The 17,917-nt window shown below is 44.8% G+C and overlaps 1 protein-coding gene across 1 annotated transcript in view; it reads right to left on the bottom strand.

Annotated features, from left to right (window-relative positions):
* LOC144828072 (adhesion G protein-coupled receptor E3-like) overlaps positions 1-17,917 on the bottom strand; it is a 359,420-nt gene that overhangs the window by 270,572 nt on the left and 70,931 nt on the right. Inside the window, exon 3 of the mRNA XM_078686209.1 lies at positions 15,812-15,958. Within this exon, the coding sequence (XP_078542335.1) occupies positions 15,812-15,958 (147 nt within the window). The remainder of the gene's footprint in view (positions 1-15,811; positions 15,959-17,917) is intronic.

The following is a 17,917-nucleotide window of genomic DNA, read 5'->3' as shown; positions in this document are numbered from 1 at the left end:
GGGATGTTGATTTTGTAATTTTGCTTTTCATGACTCAGTGGCCTAGGGCCCCGGGGTATAATTACCATGACAAGAATGTTGTTAAGCCTACAGGGTAATGAGCCCCATGAACAGCCATTTAGGCATTGAGATGTGCGCTCAATCCTGGAAGCCCCTCACACACAAGGCACAGGAGGTGTGAGAACACAAGGAGATAAGGGTCATGACATTAAGCACAGGTTAATTTATAGTATGCTTGTGTTTCACACTGAACAGAAATTGTGGTTGCTGTTTGAGTAGAGTTTATACCCCTCAACCAGTAATCTAATTTCTCACATTACTAAACAGCCCTAAGGGCAGGAAGCATTGTATTTTTTAAAACATATTTTATTTATTTTGAGATTGAAATATTTAATATGGTCTGTACGGCGTAGATACAACAATGAAATGGTAACAAATAGAGTAAAAAAATAAACAAACACCAGCCCTCTGTAACCTCATCCACACCCGCACCCACATACCATCACTAAAACATAATTGAAGTCCAAATGGTCGTCTCACACCCGCCTGCCCCTCTCTCTGGTGTACCTGAACTTCATAATCAAATAGGTGGGGTATGGGACGGACTGACTTCTACTCTGTGCCTCAATAATCAGCCCATCCCTTCCAGTTCTTGACATATTTCTTAGGACAGCTCATCGCTTGATACACCGCTTTATACACCGGCATTTCCAAACCCTTACAGTGGTCCATCCCTCTCTTCCACACTGCCAATGATGGGGGTCCACAGCCTTCCACTCTCGTGCTATATCCCGTTTAGCTAATGTCAGTCCTAAATATAGCAAAGGCAATTTATACCTATCTACCCCTAAATCATCCTTGAGGTGGAGGAGGTTGAGTCTCTGGTCCATAGGGATCTGTCATGAAAGGACCCTGCCTAGGCAGGCCATTACCCCATGCCAGTCTATCCAGCTCGGGCAGCTCCACACTGTATAAAGAAACGTGCCCTCCCCTGTACCACATTTAAGACAGGTCAGGGAGGTAATCACCACTCTCCGCCAAAGTCTATAGCACATAAAGTAGACCCTGTGGAGCGTAGCAATGGCAGCCTCACAAGGAGTCCTCAGGACTTCCATCCAATCCTTGTTTTTCAGCGTCCCCACATCTGCCTCCCAGGCCATGTGGAGGGCACCAAATGTGTTGGGTTGATTAGAGATAAGCGTCTGGTAGATATCTGCAACTTTGTGGTCGCCTAGGTCACCCATGAGAAGTTTTCCCTATAACGGATTGAATTTGGGAAGATCAGATAGGGTGGTAATGTAAGGGGTCAGTGCATAGCGGAGTTAAACTTACCAATGGACCTGACTGCGGTGGAGCATGTACTCAGCCTGCAATGGATTGGAAAGATTTGAGGATCGTACAGTGCATATCATCCCCTAGGGGACATATCCCGATGAGGTCTTATTTCTGAAAGATCTCTAGTGTGGCCATCTGCAACAGTATACGTCCCTGCCAGAGTGGCGTCTGTTCCGTCAGTCTGCCCCAACATCAGAGTGAAGAGTGCCACAGATTTAACACCACCTTTGTCACTGGGGGAGACCATCGCTACCGCCACACCATTGAAACAAGAGGAGTGTCCCCCCTTTGCCCATTTATCTAATGCACAGGCTGGGTTGCCTTGAATGTCATACTACCACTCAATTATTATCAGGAGGTGGACTGCAAGGTTGTATGAGTGAATATTCATGATGACAATGCTCCCACAATAAGTAGACTGAAAGCATTTGCTGATGGCAATACGAGGGGTCCTTCCATCCCATAAAAAGGCAGTAAAGATGGAATTCAGTCTATGAACCACTGCCATGGAATGTTGTATGGAAAGCTCTGTATTTGATAGAGGAATCTGGGCAGAGACACCATCTGGAAGATTGCAGACGTCCCTTCAAAGTCAAGGAGAGAACGGAACAGATCTTAATATCCTCCTTAAGGCGAGCCAGCACCAGTTCCAAGTTGGCCATCTACGCTACTGTGTCTTCGGGAGACACAAACACGGACAAATATTTTAACCCATGTGTTGCAACCTGCAGTCCGGATGCGCACTCAAAGTCCTAGGGACTAGTATACACCACAAATACAGTAGACTTAGACATATGGAGGTGGAGTCCCAAAGTTTCCCCAATGATGCACATAATATGTAATATTTGGGGTCCTGTAATGTCGTGCACAGTAAGGAAGAAGAGGATGTCATCGGCGTAGGGTGCTATTCTGTCAAATAGCCCCTTTCCCCACTCTAAGCTCTGCATCCGTGTGTCAATCCTCACCCACACTGCCAAGGGCTCCATGGCAAGAGCTAACAGCAGGCCGGACAGGGGCCAACCCAGTCGCATCCCCGATGTAGAAAACATATGTCTGACCTCGCACCTGCCACCCACACCAACACCATTAAATTGTTATACAGCAATTTAAGATAAGAAAGAAACCGTGGGCCTAAATCCAGGCATTGTAGTAGAAGGAAGATGTACTCCATACTCAATGAGTCAAATGCTTTGTCAACGTCGGCCAGAAGGATTGCCACTGGTCTACCCAACCTGTCTGCTAGTGTGTTATGTAAACAGCAGATATTATGTCAGGCGGCCCAGCAGGGCATAAATCCTGCCTGATCAGGGTGTACCAAATCAGGAATGCAGTGTATCAGCCGATTTGCCAGAGCTTTAGTTCATATCTTGACCTCCAGGTTTAATAGGTTTTAAGGAAATTGGGTGATACAAGGAGCTGTCATCTGCTGGTTAGCCCGGCTTAGGGAAGACTAATATCTCTGCATGGCAGCAGAATGGCCTTGGTTGCTGCAGAAAGGACAATCCCCAGCAGGTGTTCACAGAGCTGGGGCATATCAGCTTTAAAAAAACTCACATGGAAATCCTCTGGACCAGGTGCCTTTCCAATATTCAATCCCGAAAACAGGAACACAAGGGCGTGTAGGCAAAAAAGCACGAGGTTTGAGGTACCAGTAATTGCACAATGTCATGGTACATCAGAACATGATCAACACCTTTACATTAGTAATACATATACGGTTTTGAACTTTGTATAAGGTGTTATGAGAAGTCGACGGCGTTTCGATCGATTATCTTGATACAAGGATCATCATCAGGACCTAATTAATATGCCTATCCGGTCACCGATCTGAAATGGCCGCTGTTCTCGGCCTTATCGCGCCATTTAGGACCTTCCCGCCCTCACTTCTATCACGTGACCTTCCGAGCACCAATCAATGGCCAGCAATCTATTCCAATGATGATCTACCCAAAATGGCCGCTTCTCCAGCACTACGCTAATCGTCAGTCCTTCCTTGCTTCTCACTTCAATCACATGGTCGCCCTTTCACCAATCACTGACCATATAATGCCCCAGTCCTGCCTACTTGCCGAGGAAATCCACTTCAGACACAGCGATTGTGCCGCTGCTCCCCTTCATCAGCCCGGTAAGTGTCAATCCCTGCGGGCACCGTTTCCCTGTCATCCCACTAACTTAGCCCTGACAATTTTTCCCTCCCTCCCCTACAGGCTATTACGCCGAAGGAAACCCGCCCTGAATTATCCCTGTCCGCATTGCCGGCTCCTTGCCCCTTGATCCTATTAGGTAAGCGCCGTCTCGTCACCTTGCGGTCACAGGCCCTCACCTTGAATCCAGCCTAATTCCGGTCTTAATTCACAGGTCATCACCCCTTGACACCACGCTCCAGTTGTAGGGCTAAATCGACCTCAACTACGGGCCGCCCCCCGGTAAGCAACCAAGCGCTCTTGCACTCGCGCTAATTCGTCACGATGTACAACCTACTCTCTAGTTTATCGCCTAGCTCACTCACGCTCTGGAACCGGTTTCTGACACGGCGCCACTATCTTTATTCTTTTATATTCCTTTTTTCACAACTGTTGCTCCGAACAAAAATAGGATTAAGGCTTGTATTGTACAAATGAATGTATCGCATGGCTCTTCTTAGCATGCTCTGATACAAAAAATCACTACCATATTGTGAATCGTTGCTCCTAGCTCTTTCATCCTAGAACAAGTCACTTTCACTTACCTTCACACTGCTTTTAAGTCACCCTCGGAACCTTGTCTCTATTACATGTATGCACTGAAATGTGCATGAAAAGAATCTTAGCACTTAGTGTGTGATGGTTAAATGTAAATTCCCCTTGCCTTTGTATTTTTTTCCCCTTTTCCCCGCTAGGCACCTGAGGCCACAATTGTTGGGCATACTAATTATGTCCTGATGATGATCCTTGTATCAAGATAATGGATCGAAACGCCGTTGAATTCTCATAACACCTTATACAAAGTTTAAAACCGTATATGTATTACTAATGTAAAGGTGTTGATCATGTTCTGATGTACCATGACATTGTGCAATTACTGGTACCTCAAACCTCGTGCTTTTTTGCCTACACGCCCTTGTGTTCCTGTTTTCTAATTGAATGTTTGTTGCACATATGTTAAGTAGGGTGCAGGCTTGTGCCCCACTTTGTGAATTGTTGTGTAACATTCCTCATATTCAACTATAAGTAAATACTAGATCTCTGTCCGGCTGGACAAGTCCTAACCAATATAGCTACGACTGTGTCTATATTTATTCACTGTTTATAATTCTCCTTAAGGGACCTCTGTTGTTTGAATATCCTTCTTAGTGTAGACAGTCTCAAAGTGGGTAGTGTAGCTGTTCGCTATCTCCCTTGGTGTAAAGAGCATCGCATATGTTCCTGATCAAGGGGAAGGAGAAGGCTAATCTATGAAGCATTTGACTTGATTTGTCGCCCCATTGCTATATCTTATATTATGATGTTATGTTTTGAAAATGTATAACTCGCACAGCTACTCCTAGGAGTCTAGAGACGAACAGCAGCAGCTTTTGAACCTATACAGATTGTGTGAAAAGCCAGGTGTTCAGTTTCTTTTAAAAAACGGGAAGGTCACATATTAGATGCAGTTCCCTCGGGAGCTTATTCCAATTTAGCGGCCCTAAATAAGAGAAAAATGTGCTGCTAATTCTAAGCTGGCAACTTAGCCAGGTGAGCCAGAGAGGAGCGCAAGGTGTGAGAGGGGAGGTAGTCTTGAATCCTCTCTCTCAGGTAGCTGGCTCTTGAACCATACAAGGCTTTATGCATTAACACCATGGCTTTAAATTGTATCCTCTTTCTCATTGGGAGCCAGTGAAGGGCCTCCGAATGAGTGGTCATGTGACTTCTAGGGGAAGTTTGAGTAAGAAGCTGGCCGCCAAATTTTATACCACCTGAAGTCTGCTCAGAAGGTACTCTGGGAGACCAAGGTAAGGGCATTACCATTGTCCAGTCTCAAGGTTATTAGTGCTTGGATTACCTTTTTCCTAGCAGACTCTGAGAGACGGGTCAAGAATCTTTTCAGCATCCGAAGTATTCCGAAGCAGGAAATTGTCAGAGCCTGAATCTAAGTGTGAAAGGAGAGGGCACTAACAAATGCAATACCTAGATTCCTTAAAGAACTCTGTTGAGGGCCCAGCTGCAGGTCTGTGTCAGCCGGCAAGATCTCTAAAGGTTAGGGGAAGATGCTCCATAGATCATGATCTCGGTCTTGTTAAGGTTGCATTTTAGTTGCAGCTTTGGACCTCCTGCCAAGCCAGTTTGGTCTCGTCCAATAAAGTAATTTGGTATTGTTGCTGTACAAGACCAAACTGCCTGCTCGGCAGTTGGCCATCACTCTGGTGACCCTTTGTGCTTAGTTCTGTAGTACAGGCTTTGAGATCTATCAGCTTCGTGCCCTACACAGCTGCTCTCCGGCACAATAGCTAATGTCTGCCCCCGTACCATGGGTTTTAGGGCTTCCCACAGCATCACAGGGGTTGTCACTGTGTTGATGTTGTGTGTGAAATATTCATTGAGAGCACTCCATGTGCTTATGGTATTCCGGGTTCAGGAGGTGCCAGGGCATCAGTGGAGGGTTGGGCGCTGGTGGCCCATGTGAAGCCTCAGGGCGACTGGGGAATGGTTCGCTCGACCCCAAGCTAAAACTGTAATGTCGGAGATCCTAGGAATATGTGAGCATGTGATGAGGAAATATTCAAGTCAGGATTAAGAAACATAAGCAGCCGAGGAGAATGTATAACCTCCTGCCAAGGTATAGTGCACCCTCCATACATCTGCCAGACCCATGGCTGATATATAAGAGCACAGCTGTGCTGTCCTGGTCTCTGGGGGAATTCCTTATGGACGTCACCTATCCACAGAGGGGCTCACCACTCCATTCCAGTCACCCACCAATACCCTGAATCCCTCAGGGAGTTCATCTGACAGCCCGTCATCCGAGCAACAAGAGGGGTTAGGGGCAGATACACTTAGCAGTGCAAGAGATTCCCCATACAACATGCCTGTAACAGCAGTGTATCGACTGTGTCTGTCTGTTCATGTCTTGATATGTGAAAACAGGACTATATTTCTGACCAACAAGCCAGTGTTCCTAGATCCCCTTGTAAACAGAGTGATAGACCTGTGTGTACCCAGGTATGGGACTTTGTTACTGTGAGGTGAGTCTTCTGTAAGAGTAGAAAATCAGCACCCACCAACTTTGCTAGTTTTAGAACCACCCCTCTCTTGACCTCATCAATTAGGCTGTTTACGTTCCATGACACCACTCATAGATGGCTAATAGGACCAGACTGTGACAGGACACTCATGGCAAAGTCAGAAGATAGCATCGACTTTCGGTAAATAGGTCTCGGGCAGGCACATGGGAATAAAAAAAAAACAAAAGCGACATATAAAGAATAATATCAAAAACGATAAGACAATAACTACATACTTTGAGATCAGTAAGTATCTGTTTTGGGGCAGGCCAACACTAGGCCCTAACAGGGAGCCTCACCAGGCCTGCCCCAGTGGATCCTCATGCCCAACACTAACAAACGATCGGGGAAGTGAAGTACCACTCACATAGTCGTACAGTCACGATAGTATTCTCCACATCAGAGTTTGTAGGAGGGACCAACAGGAGCTTAGTTCCCCACCACTGTCACTTAGGAGGCACTGTTCTCGATGGCTGAGAGGCCAGACGCCTTCCCCCACAGTTAGATTATCGGTAGACCGCCTGTAGCTCCTCCACAATCAGCTAGACTGGTTGCGGTACTTCGCTGGAGCCTTTGAGGGCTTGTCTCGTCTGTCCCCATGGTAAATGCACGGTGGGGTGTGAGGCTTCACATGTATCCTTTCATCAGTCAATTGAAATACTTCCTCTGGTGAGTAAAAGAAGATCATCTGGGACTGGTATAGGACTTCTAGTTTTGCTGGAAAAAGGAGCATGCACTGGATATTTAGATCACGGAGGCACTGCTTGGCTGCCTGAAAGGATTGGCGATGTTGCTGCACCAAACTGGTGTGGTCTGGTAAGATCATTATGGTTTGTAATTGGTGCAGAATTGTGTCCTGGAGCTGAGTGCGTTTAAGGATTGTGTCTCTGTCAAGAGTTTTTCATTGACGAGTCTGGGCCAAGACCCTAGAGAGGGACGCTGCACCAGAGCCCTATAGGCCTGCTCAACCACAAAGCAAGAAGAGAGGACCTTCTTGAGGGCATCAATGCACAGAGCCATTGGTCCAGGAACCGTTCCATTGAGGGACCCTCACAACCTTTGGGGGTTCCAATGAATCGCAGGTAGTTAAGGCTTGCTCTGCCCTCCAAATCTTTAGCTTATGCCCCCAGCTACCTGGTCATAGAGATAAGCTTTGACTCCATTTGCTGAAAGGAAGTGACTGAGCCCTCTACTCCATAGACCTGGGTTTTCGGCTCTGTAATCCGCTCCATTGTGTTCCGTAGGTCCTGGCAGAGCAAGGTGACATCAGAGCCCAATGCACCTATTTTGGCGTTGAGCATGTTTTGCAACTGCATGATTGTTGCCAAGAAGGCAGCATTGTCAGGAATTGGATCTTCAAGGTTGCCTGCCCCAGACAGTGAGGAGGGCCCCCCTTGTTGGGTATACTTGTCCAGAATGTTCTGTTTGCACTGGGTGGTGTTTTTTACTTACCCATCTTTCAGTATCAAACTAGTGCACAGCTATCCCCATCGTAGTACCTGGCACTTCAACTGACCTGTATGACCCCCACTGTGGCCCTGTGCAAGAGGCAGCATGAGCAGTCAGGACTCCGTATCCCTTGCAACAATGGCGTATAGGGGGCTACACCCGATGCTAGGAAGACACCTAGTGGCGTTTGGGAGCGGAAATGGGGGGATGCACTGTTGCAAACTGCACCAAACCTAACTCGGCTGACTCCACCATATGCATGCCTACCCCCTATATGGCCCCCTATGGAAGTCTTACCGCCCAAACTCTGCTCCATCTGGGGTCATCCGAAATCAAAATGTCTATAACATCGTCTTCAATTGCTCGCACATAGGGTAGTGCTTGTGTGAGGGCACCGGGGAATTCAATCTGGCCCAGTCATAACAGAAGTATGTTTGTCCCAAGTAGCGCAGTGTGAGAGGTGGGTTCCTGTTCCATGTTCTCCCACTTGTAGGAAGTTGGGTTGGTGTAAGGAATGAGGAGCCCGAGGGATGCATTAAAACACTGCAGACCCAGAGTAAGCCCTGTGGCACCGCTTGGAGAGCCCACACGATGCCCCAATCACTGTGGCCCCCACACCTGGAGCTGCAGAAATTGCTTAGGTAACTTTGTAGACAATCAGGCCAATGATTGTGGAGGGGAGAAGAGTTGGCCTAACGGCTAGGGCGCTCGACCTCGGACCTGGGGATCTGGGTTCGAGTCTCGGTAACGGCGTCAAAACCTCCTGTGATTCTGGGAAAATCACTTAATCTCCCCGTGCCTAAAATGAAAGTGTGTCCTCATGTAACGTAACTGGAAAATATGTAAAGCGCTCTGATACCTGATTCGGTTCGGGTCTAGTCTGTGCTATATAAAAACTATGCAAAAAAAAAAGAAAAAAAAAATGCTAGGTGGGGCAGTGCTTTCAGAAACCAATTTGTATAGTGTACATGAAGTCTAACTCCCGAGCCTCACCCCACCGTTGGAAAGATGGCCTGCCATGCAGTGGAGACTACTGCACTGCCTGTACCCCCAGGAGCAGGCACTGCTGCTACAAGAGGACTGCTTTGCTACCTGAAACCTGTCCTTTGCCCTTCGAGGACTGCCCTGCGGCTTGAGCCTTGCACTTCTGCTTGAACCCATGACTTCCAGGAAGGCCTCCAATGGTTAGTTGGCTGGCCTCCTGATCAGAGCTTGAGGGACAAAAAAAGCTACAACTATCTTGAACCTGGATCTAGCATGAGTGAGTCCTGACACCCCAAGTGGTGCCCCCTCCAGTCCTGGGCCCTTGAAAGTGGCCCAGGTAGCGGAAATCCAAAACTTGAGGCTTAGAACATTTTCTGTCAAAGAGGAGATTGGGACCTACCTGATCTCCCAAGGTGCATCGCCGGTTGGCCTGACTTCATGATAGCTCCTGCTACAATCTTCTCCGCAGCAGCAAATCCTGTTCAGGAGATTTTCTCTGGAAGGTTTTTGATTCCCAAATAAGAGACTAAGTCTGAACATAAAAATCTTCATCCCAACTTCGCCCAGCAGCTCACCAATGACGACAACTCCTCCTCGGTCTTCAGTGGCTGCTTTGCCCCATTGAGCTTCACATTTTCACACATTTTTCTCTGAAATTTCTTCTAAGTTGGAAGGAAAGCAAAGTCTGGGCCCAATTCACTTTGTGTTTCCGACCTGCACTTTATTGAGGCCAGCCTACCATAAGATAACTTTGGGTTGCCTTATTACATTAGAATGGAAGCAGGCATCAACCCTCCTTGTTAAAGAAACCAAATCTGGATGCAAATGACCCAAATAACTTCAGGCCTATTTCCAGATTACCACTCCCGGCAAAACTTATTAAAAGTAACATGAACTCTCAACTTAACCAGTTTCTGCAAATATCTCAAGCACTAAATCCAACTCAATATGGTTTCAGAGAGAGCCATAGCACGGAAACGGCACTCATCAAATCTATAGAAGAAATTAGGACCATTCTGGACCAGACAGGAAATGCCAAGCTGATCATGTTGGATTTGTCAGCGGCATTTGATACGGTCCATCATGTTGTGCTGATGGGCCGTCTGGACAAAATGGGAATCAAGGGCATGGTATGGAAATTGCTCAAATCCTTCCTGTCGGACAGAACATAAATGGTGACCCTCGACAAATTTGAAGCAAAACCCTTTTCTCTACCCTGTGTAGTGCTGCAGGGGTCCTCGCTCAGTTCAACACTATTCAATGTTTATGTGTCCTCATTGGCTCCTTTAATTGAATCCTTTGGATTCAATTTGATGTCGTACGCAGATGACACACAAATCATGGTAACCATATTGCCAGAAATGATCCAGGAAACCACAGCGAGGTTGCAAGACTGTATGAATACAGTTGGCTTATGGATGGCCCAAAATTGCTTAAAACTTAACTCCACAAAAACAGAGGGTATGCTTTTTGGTAAGAATACCAATTTCTGGACCCCTAGTTGCTGGCCAGAAGCGTCAGGCCCGCTCCCTACCCCAATCAGGAAGGTAAAGAACTTGGGAGTATGGATAGATGATAAACTCAGCTTCAAGGACCAGGTGAACAAAGTGAACTCTTCAACTACATTAATCCTTAGATCATGCAAAAAAATAATGCCACTGTTACCCAAGGAGGCGAAACAAATTGTAGTCACTCCGTTAATAAAGTCAAGATTGGACTATTGTAAAAGTCTATATATCAAGTTCCACGAGGGCTTGCTGAACAAACTACAAATCCTTCAAAATGCAGCAGCCAGACTCCTCACAGGCACACCAAAGTTTGAATCGATCTCTGACAAAATAAAAAAGCTCCATTGGCTTCCGGTTAGGAAGCGTTATGAATTCAAGGCCTTGTGTCTTGTCTTTAGAGCCCTGCATGGAAATAGGCCGGACTTCTTAAAACAAAGATTTCACTGGTACACACCAAAAAGAGTTTTGCGGTCGTCTGATGCGAAGCTCGCGGTAGTGCCTCGGGTGAAAAAGGCCAACTGGGGCAGCGGCAGAAGCTTTGTAGCCAATGCAGCCAAAGCATGGAATGGCCTCCTACCTCACCTAAGAAACATAAACAATCTTCTAGCTTTTCGGAAGGCACTAAAAACTTGGCTCTTTGCAAAGACAATCAGTTAACAACCTTACTGATATCATCTTCAGACAGGACTTTCACTCAGCGCCAGGACACCTCCAGGTAACAGTTAGCGCTATACAAATGTCAATAACATTAACATAACATTAACATTTAATAAGTGATAACTTTCAAATGGGGAGCAGTTAGGAAAGTTGAGTTTCGTCTTTAAACAATTGTTAGTTAAAATCCTCTTTAATGGTAAAGTTGGATTTGAAGTCACAATTCTAAAAATTCCACTTTTAGAAAGTTAACACAAGGAGATGAAGGACGGAACGCTGAAACTTCTCAGACACTCACCCCCAGTCAATTTGGGATTGAATCCATCATCGTTCTTCAGCTCACTTCACCCCCCCCAGTTCAGACTCACCCATAGGCAAATCAGTCTTGACCATGTTCCTTAGGGGAACAGTCTAGCCCGAACTGCCAAGCCAGGTTTTCCCTTGACCGGAAACAAGCATCCTGGGACCGGTTTTGGGGAAACACCCCTCATCAGCCAGGCTAGCTTGAATCCAGTGGCAAAGTGAGCAAGGGACCCTTGTTTGGGCATACCCTGCCAACTTAGGGAGTACAAAGCAAACACAAGGAGATGATGGATGGATCACTGAAACTTTTCAGAAACTCACCCCCAGTCACAGATCTGGGTTGAATCCATCATCGTTCTTTATGGGGAACAGGGTCAAGACTGATTTGCATATGGCTGGGTTTAAACTGGAATGGCATGTGGAACACACATTGTTCTTTTCGCACTTTTAGAAAGTTGGTATTTACTTGCCCTAACCCTTTGGTGCCTACAGTCAGTATTCTGGGTTACATGACTGAGTGTTGCTGGCAGTTGGTATTTGTGTATTACTACCATCCAGTGACCTAGAGAGGGAATAAGTGTTGGCAGGATGGGCCAGCTCTGACTTGATTGGGAGTGGAGCTGTCACCTACCACACTTGCACATCACAAAGGCCCTGCCACTACACACTTACAAACGGCTCAATACTAGTACTTGGTGCCCCTAGACAATCTGAAATCTAAAAGCTTAACTCACTTCAAACAGGGAGGCAGATATAAATAGGTAACTCTTCAGTAGACTTTTGGACATATGGAAGACTTGGAAGGGGGACTGCTGTGATGCTCTAGCGGCAAGAAGGACTGCCCTGATGCCCTGTTACTCTGCTGTCCTTCTGCCTGAGTGAAAAGGACTGGACCTGATTCATGAATCCAGCACCACCAGAGTGCGCACTGCATCCTCAACACAGACCTTGCATCGCTCCTTGGGGCTGTCGATGTGCAGTGCAATACACCGTAACCAGGATTTAGGGTACATTTCTCAGTGGGATTAATTGTGTATCCGCTCCCACTACATTGTGGTCGGCCTGAACTTGTGACTTTATCCTGGTCCGGTATGACCAGAAAAATGCAGTTGGCACTTTGTGCTTTTAAGAAATATCTTTAACTAAACCTTTAAAATTTGTTTGTCTCGAATTCTACCTAATTGATTTGTATTTCTTTGGTGCCAAATAAGGTTTTTAATTTTACTCTAAATGGTGTAGGATTTGTTTTTTCTTGTATTGTGTTTTCACTTTATTACTGTTTGTGTGCTGCACTTTTGGACATGCAGAAAGAATCTCGGAAGACGGCCCTGAGGCCTGTGGCCTACTGTGTACTTCAGAGGATGGCCCTGATGGTTGAGGCCTGCCCTTCTGCTTGAACCCAAGATATCCAGAGTGACTCCAACGGTAAGTTTACTGCACTCCTGATCAAAGCCTCACAGGCATAACAAGCTCCATCTATCTTGAACCTGCACCTGGATCCAGCTTAAGCGATTCCTAATCATTCAAGTGGTGCCCCTTCAGTCCTAGATTTTTGGTAGAGGTGCTAACGGTGCCCAGATACCCCAAATCCAAAACTTGGGACTTTATTATGCCAAAAGGTGCTCTGAGAATAAAAATGAGACCTAGACTACCTGCTCGCCGATAAGCGCAAGGTGCATCGTCAGTTGATCTGATTTTATGTATCCGGCCTCCTGGAGACTTTGTAGGATGCAACCTGCAGCTGTGTCCTTCTGGAGAGTTTCAACTTCCAAATAAGAGACTAAGGGCCCAATTTAGCTCAAGACGGGACTCAAGTCATGCCTCTGTGGCGGCGGTTACAAGTACTCCATTGAGCTGATGGAGTCCAGGTCGCTGCATTTAGATATGGAATGGATGAACCGCCAGTGCATCAACAGACTGTTTACAGCCGCATATGTGTTACACCTCCATCAACGCTGCGGACACCTCTGTTGGCTGACAATACTCTGTCGCCATCAGGCCAGTGGGTTTTCCACCACCATATGTAGATTTCTCCATTGTGCTGGCGTTTTCCTAGCAGCGGATTCCTGACAGAGTGAGTCCCTGGTGGAGTCGAGACTGGTAAGTAATACTGACTAATGTGTTGCTTCACATATGTGTTGTGTTTGCTTCTAAAATATATGTAGGTAATGTGTTATGCCCCTTTTTTTACATATGACATTGCACACAATAAGTGCTTATTGTGTGCATACCCACAGGCAGCACAAGCACAACACCTACAGCACCACAACAACATATATATATTTCTAAGTGTCAATACACTGTGTTAATTTTATCTTGATAAGTTGTAAAATGAACTCTAATACATTACACGCAAACATTATTGAGGACAAGAGCAATGTAAATATACACGTGGCTAAGGAAATTGTCAACATACGATTCATAGTAAGACTAGTGTATAAGAAGCTTACTTTAGATCCCGGCGACAACAGAGTTGATTACCATTGTGGTCAAGTTGACCAAGTAGACTCAGCAAAGAAAGGACCTGGATAATTGGGTTCAAGGCAGAAACAGAAGTGGGAAACGTAAAAAAAGGTATGTTTCTTCCTCATTACCTTCTATTCAGCCAACTCAAAGTAGGAGGTATCACCACCACAGTTTCCTCGACGGAAAAGCACATAGTGATTGGCCCGGGGGTAATCTTGGCTGGACTCTCGCTGACAACGGCTCCTGCCTATGACACCGTCGACACGGGTGATAATTCCTGTCGAAGTCGGCACCACGAGGACGGTCTTTCGTTCATTGACCCTCCAACATATAAATTGAGCGGGCGGGCGGGCAAATAGGTGGGCGGTGAAACCGTTGGAAAAGTGACAGCAGGAACAGATCAGCCAAGATCTAAATCAGGCCCTAAGCCAGAACGTCCAAATCTTCACCGTGAATTCATCCAGAGGCTCTCCGACAATGACACATCCTCCTCAGACTTCATCGGCTGCCTTGCCCTGCTGAACTTTACCTTCTCAGACAATTTTCTTTGAAATTTCTTCCAAGTCGAGAGGGAAACGGAGACTGGGCTCAATTAACTTTGTGTATCCAAAATCTGCTCCATTGCAGTTGGCCTAATATTTGCCTTTGCCGCTGTCTCGCATGATGAGATGTCCACTGTTGGGGCTTTGACCTTTTAGGTGCTAGATTTTACTAAATGTTTAAAAATTCATACCTCTGGTTCTACTGATTGAGATTTTGCTGTTTTGGTGTCAAATCACTTATTACATCTTGGTCTATTTTTCAAAATTTGTATGGGATTTTTCTTGTGTTGTGTTGTCACTGTATTACTGTTTGAGTGCTGCATAAATACTTTGCTATTGCCTCTAAGTTAAGCCTGACTGCTTTTGTGCCAAACTACCAGATGGTTAGGCACAGGCTAATTTAGGGACGTTTGTGGTTCACCCTCCTCCTCCACCAGCAACCCAATTTCTCACAATCCCATAATAATCTATTGAGTATTGGAGAGTCCCCAACACTTGAAATTGGCACTTTGAATATGAAACTAAATAAGTCCAAGGCAAAACGGGAGACAAGTTAGTAAAAATGTCAAGTCAAATATGAGTGTAAAGTTATCACTAGTCGTTACTTTATGACCTTTGCAGTCAGAGAGCTGGTCTTCATATGGTAAAACATTGGGAAGAGTGTAACATTTTATTTAGCTTATAATATTTTTATGTTCAATATTCATGTTAGGTTTATATATATTTTTTAATGTAAAACCACATAAAAAAGTTGCAGCATTAACTTAATTAAGAAAAAAAATCCCATCTAAAGTAAACAAATCCTATTTTTTTAATTAGTATTAAAAATCATTAAAAGTGATGATTATAATTACAAGTAATTAATTGATTAAATTGTTTTGAATATACATTAATATTACTATTTATAACCATTGCAATTAAAAAAGGTTATTGAGATAATTAAAATTAAATACAAAATATGTTTTGTTAACAAATATTTCTATTTCTCATTTAACGTTAAATTACATTTATTTTAAGCCTCAACCTCCATTATTTTCTGTGGGAGAGTGTTACAGTATCAGTGGTTGGCCATGCCTGATTCTGGACGTACTTCGGCTCTGAGCAGGAGTACATTCATAATTGTTTTGGATCCTTTTGGCTGTAGTAACTATAGAAGGGCAGTTTGTGAATAGCAATGAGTTTACTATCTTTTGGGTGGGTGCATGATCATTCCTAAATCGCTCCTTACCTTGTTACCAAAAGGCTAAATAGCTGAAAACAACAATAATAAAAAAAAATACAACACAAAATTTGAGAAACCAAACTGAAAAAAAATCCCAGATTTTGGTTACCTGTACAGATGTTTGTCCTATTTGTTTGCTCGCCTTCAGCAGAATGGATAAACCCCGTCATGCACCCGCAGCTGTAATTTCCTGGTGTGTTGATGCAGGTGGTGTTTGGTCCACATGCGGCGGGAGTCAGAACACATTCATCGATATCTGAAAAATATTTTTAAGTTTGTGAAGAGACCATAACTAAGGGCCTGTTTAGATTTAAGCAGAGGGGTTACACTGCCATAATGCTGACAAATATCCCGCCTGGTGGAATATAAATCCCTTGATATCCTATGGGATTTATGTTTCGGCGGACGAGATATCCGTCACCATTGGGACGGAGTAACCTGTCCGTCGATATCTATTTCTGGCTCTATGTCTTGTCAGCAACAACAGACTCAAATCACCAGGACAAGATTTTGAATTACATTGCCCTACAACCCCTCCAGAACACTCTGGTATCCAACTCTTAGTAGGAAAAAATAATAAATGAACATCATTGTATTCGAAAAAGTTTAGTTTGACACATAGAAGTGTGTATATTAAAGTGTCCTAGTTCTTCCACATGTTGCTGAAAACCCAATTTTAGTTAACATGGATACTATTCTGAGGATGCACTGTCATCTCAATCCTGTTTTTCCCCCTTGAGTGTAAGTATCTCGTCCTTCTGTGCATATTTTCTCCTCACAGGCTCTGCAGAATGAAGACAAGGTGGTGTAATACAAATTCGTGGCGTTCGTGTATTGTGAATAAACTTCCTTCGTGTTCCTGCTGCAACTTTTTTCTAAGGTTTTTCTGCTGTAGTTCCCTTGCTGGGCTTTTGAACTCTTCACTGTGTATAGTCCATTGTCTGGAAATGTTGCAAATAAGTTGAACTTCCTATGACAACTCGATGTGGAAAAGGCTCAATGGGCCTTATTTATGAAGGCCTTGCGTCGCCGGTGCGTCACTTTTTCCCATGTTAAAAATGACGCACCGGCGGCGCAAGGCCTTCATAAATCTGCCCCAATGTTTTTTTTTAAAAATGGAGCAGTGTTATAGATATTATAAAAAAGTTGTATATTCTGATTTGTCCAGTATTAATGTCACGATGAAGCTGCATGTTCTCCTCATTCATATGCAAGAATTGTGTACAAGAACACTTTGATTTTGGGGGTGAGATAGACATCTTTAAAAGTACCTTCTGTCCTGTTAGGGATGCTGTCTGATTTGTAATGATTTTGATATTCGTTTGGGACTTTGAATATTTCGGATTTCTGATTATATACTTTGAATTTTGAGCCTTCATGCCATTTAATATTTTTTTTGTACCTCTTGATTTTGAAATTTTGTAATAAAACCCTTTAACCTCATCCCGATCTGGAGCTTAGTTATTGAGTGGCCCTAGTTCTTTATTTGCTACTCTGATAAACTAATGTTGGGATTGTTGTTGGGTAGAATGTCCTTCCCACAAGATGAACCCGAAGTGGAACTGCCTGAGGTAGAGTTTGAGTGTTTTGAATTTTGGGGTGTCATCAATATTGGGGTACAGGGTTCCGGCCCTATAGGAATAATGTTACCTACACAGTTGATTGTGCTGTTTGATTCTTTCCTGCAGGTGGATGGGTACATCCCTGGCATGCACTTGCATCTATAACCTCCTGTTGTGTTGGTGCAGCTGGTTTGAGGTCTATGGGTGGTGGAACAATGAGCACATTCATAAATATTTGGGGCCAGATGTACAACCGTACCAACCCTATTTTGCGAGTCATTAATCAATAAGCGACTCGCAAAATGGGGTTAGCGACTCGCTATTAGGAAGGGGCGTGCCAAGGGCATCCCTTCCTAATAGCGAGTTCAGAACCCATGTATGAATGTTTTGTGACTGCAATTGCGGTCGCAAAACACTCGCAATTTACCACCGTTTTCAGAAGGGTGGTAAGACACTCGCAAACGGGAAAGGGGTCCCCAGGGGACCCCTTTCCCTTTGGGAATGCATGCGCAAATATTTAGCTGTCATGGATTTTGATGCGATCTGTGTAACAAGTCTTCCTCTCCCATTCTGATTAACTAATTTTATGCACCTGCATTCTGTTTGCAAAGGGCTAAATAGCTGCTAGTAACACAAACAAACTATTTATCATT

Source organism: Lissotriton helveticus, chromosome 4_1 (assembly GCF_964261635.1).
Source record: "Lissotriton helveticus chromosome 4_1, aLisHel1.1, whole genome shotgun sequence".
NCBI lineage: Eukaryota > Metazoa > Chordata > Amphibia > Caudata > Salamandridae > Lissotriton > Lissotriton helveticus.
Note: the sequence above shows the minus strand (reverse complement) of the source record. Positions and strands in the feature narration are given on the sequence as shown.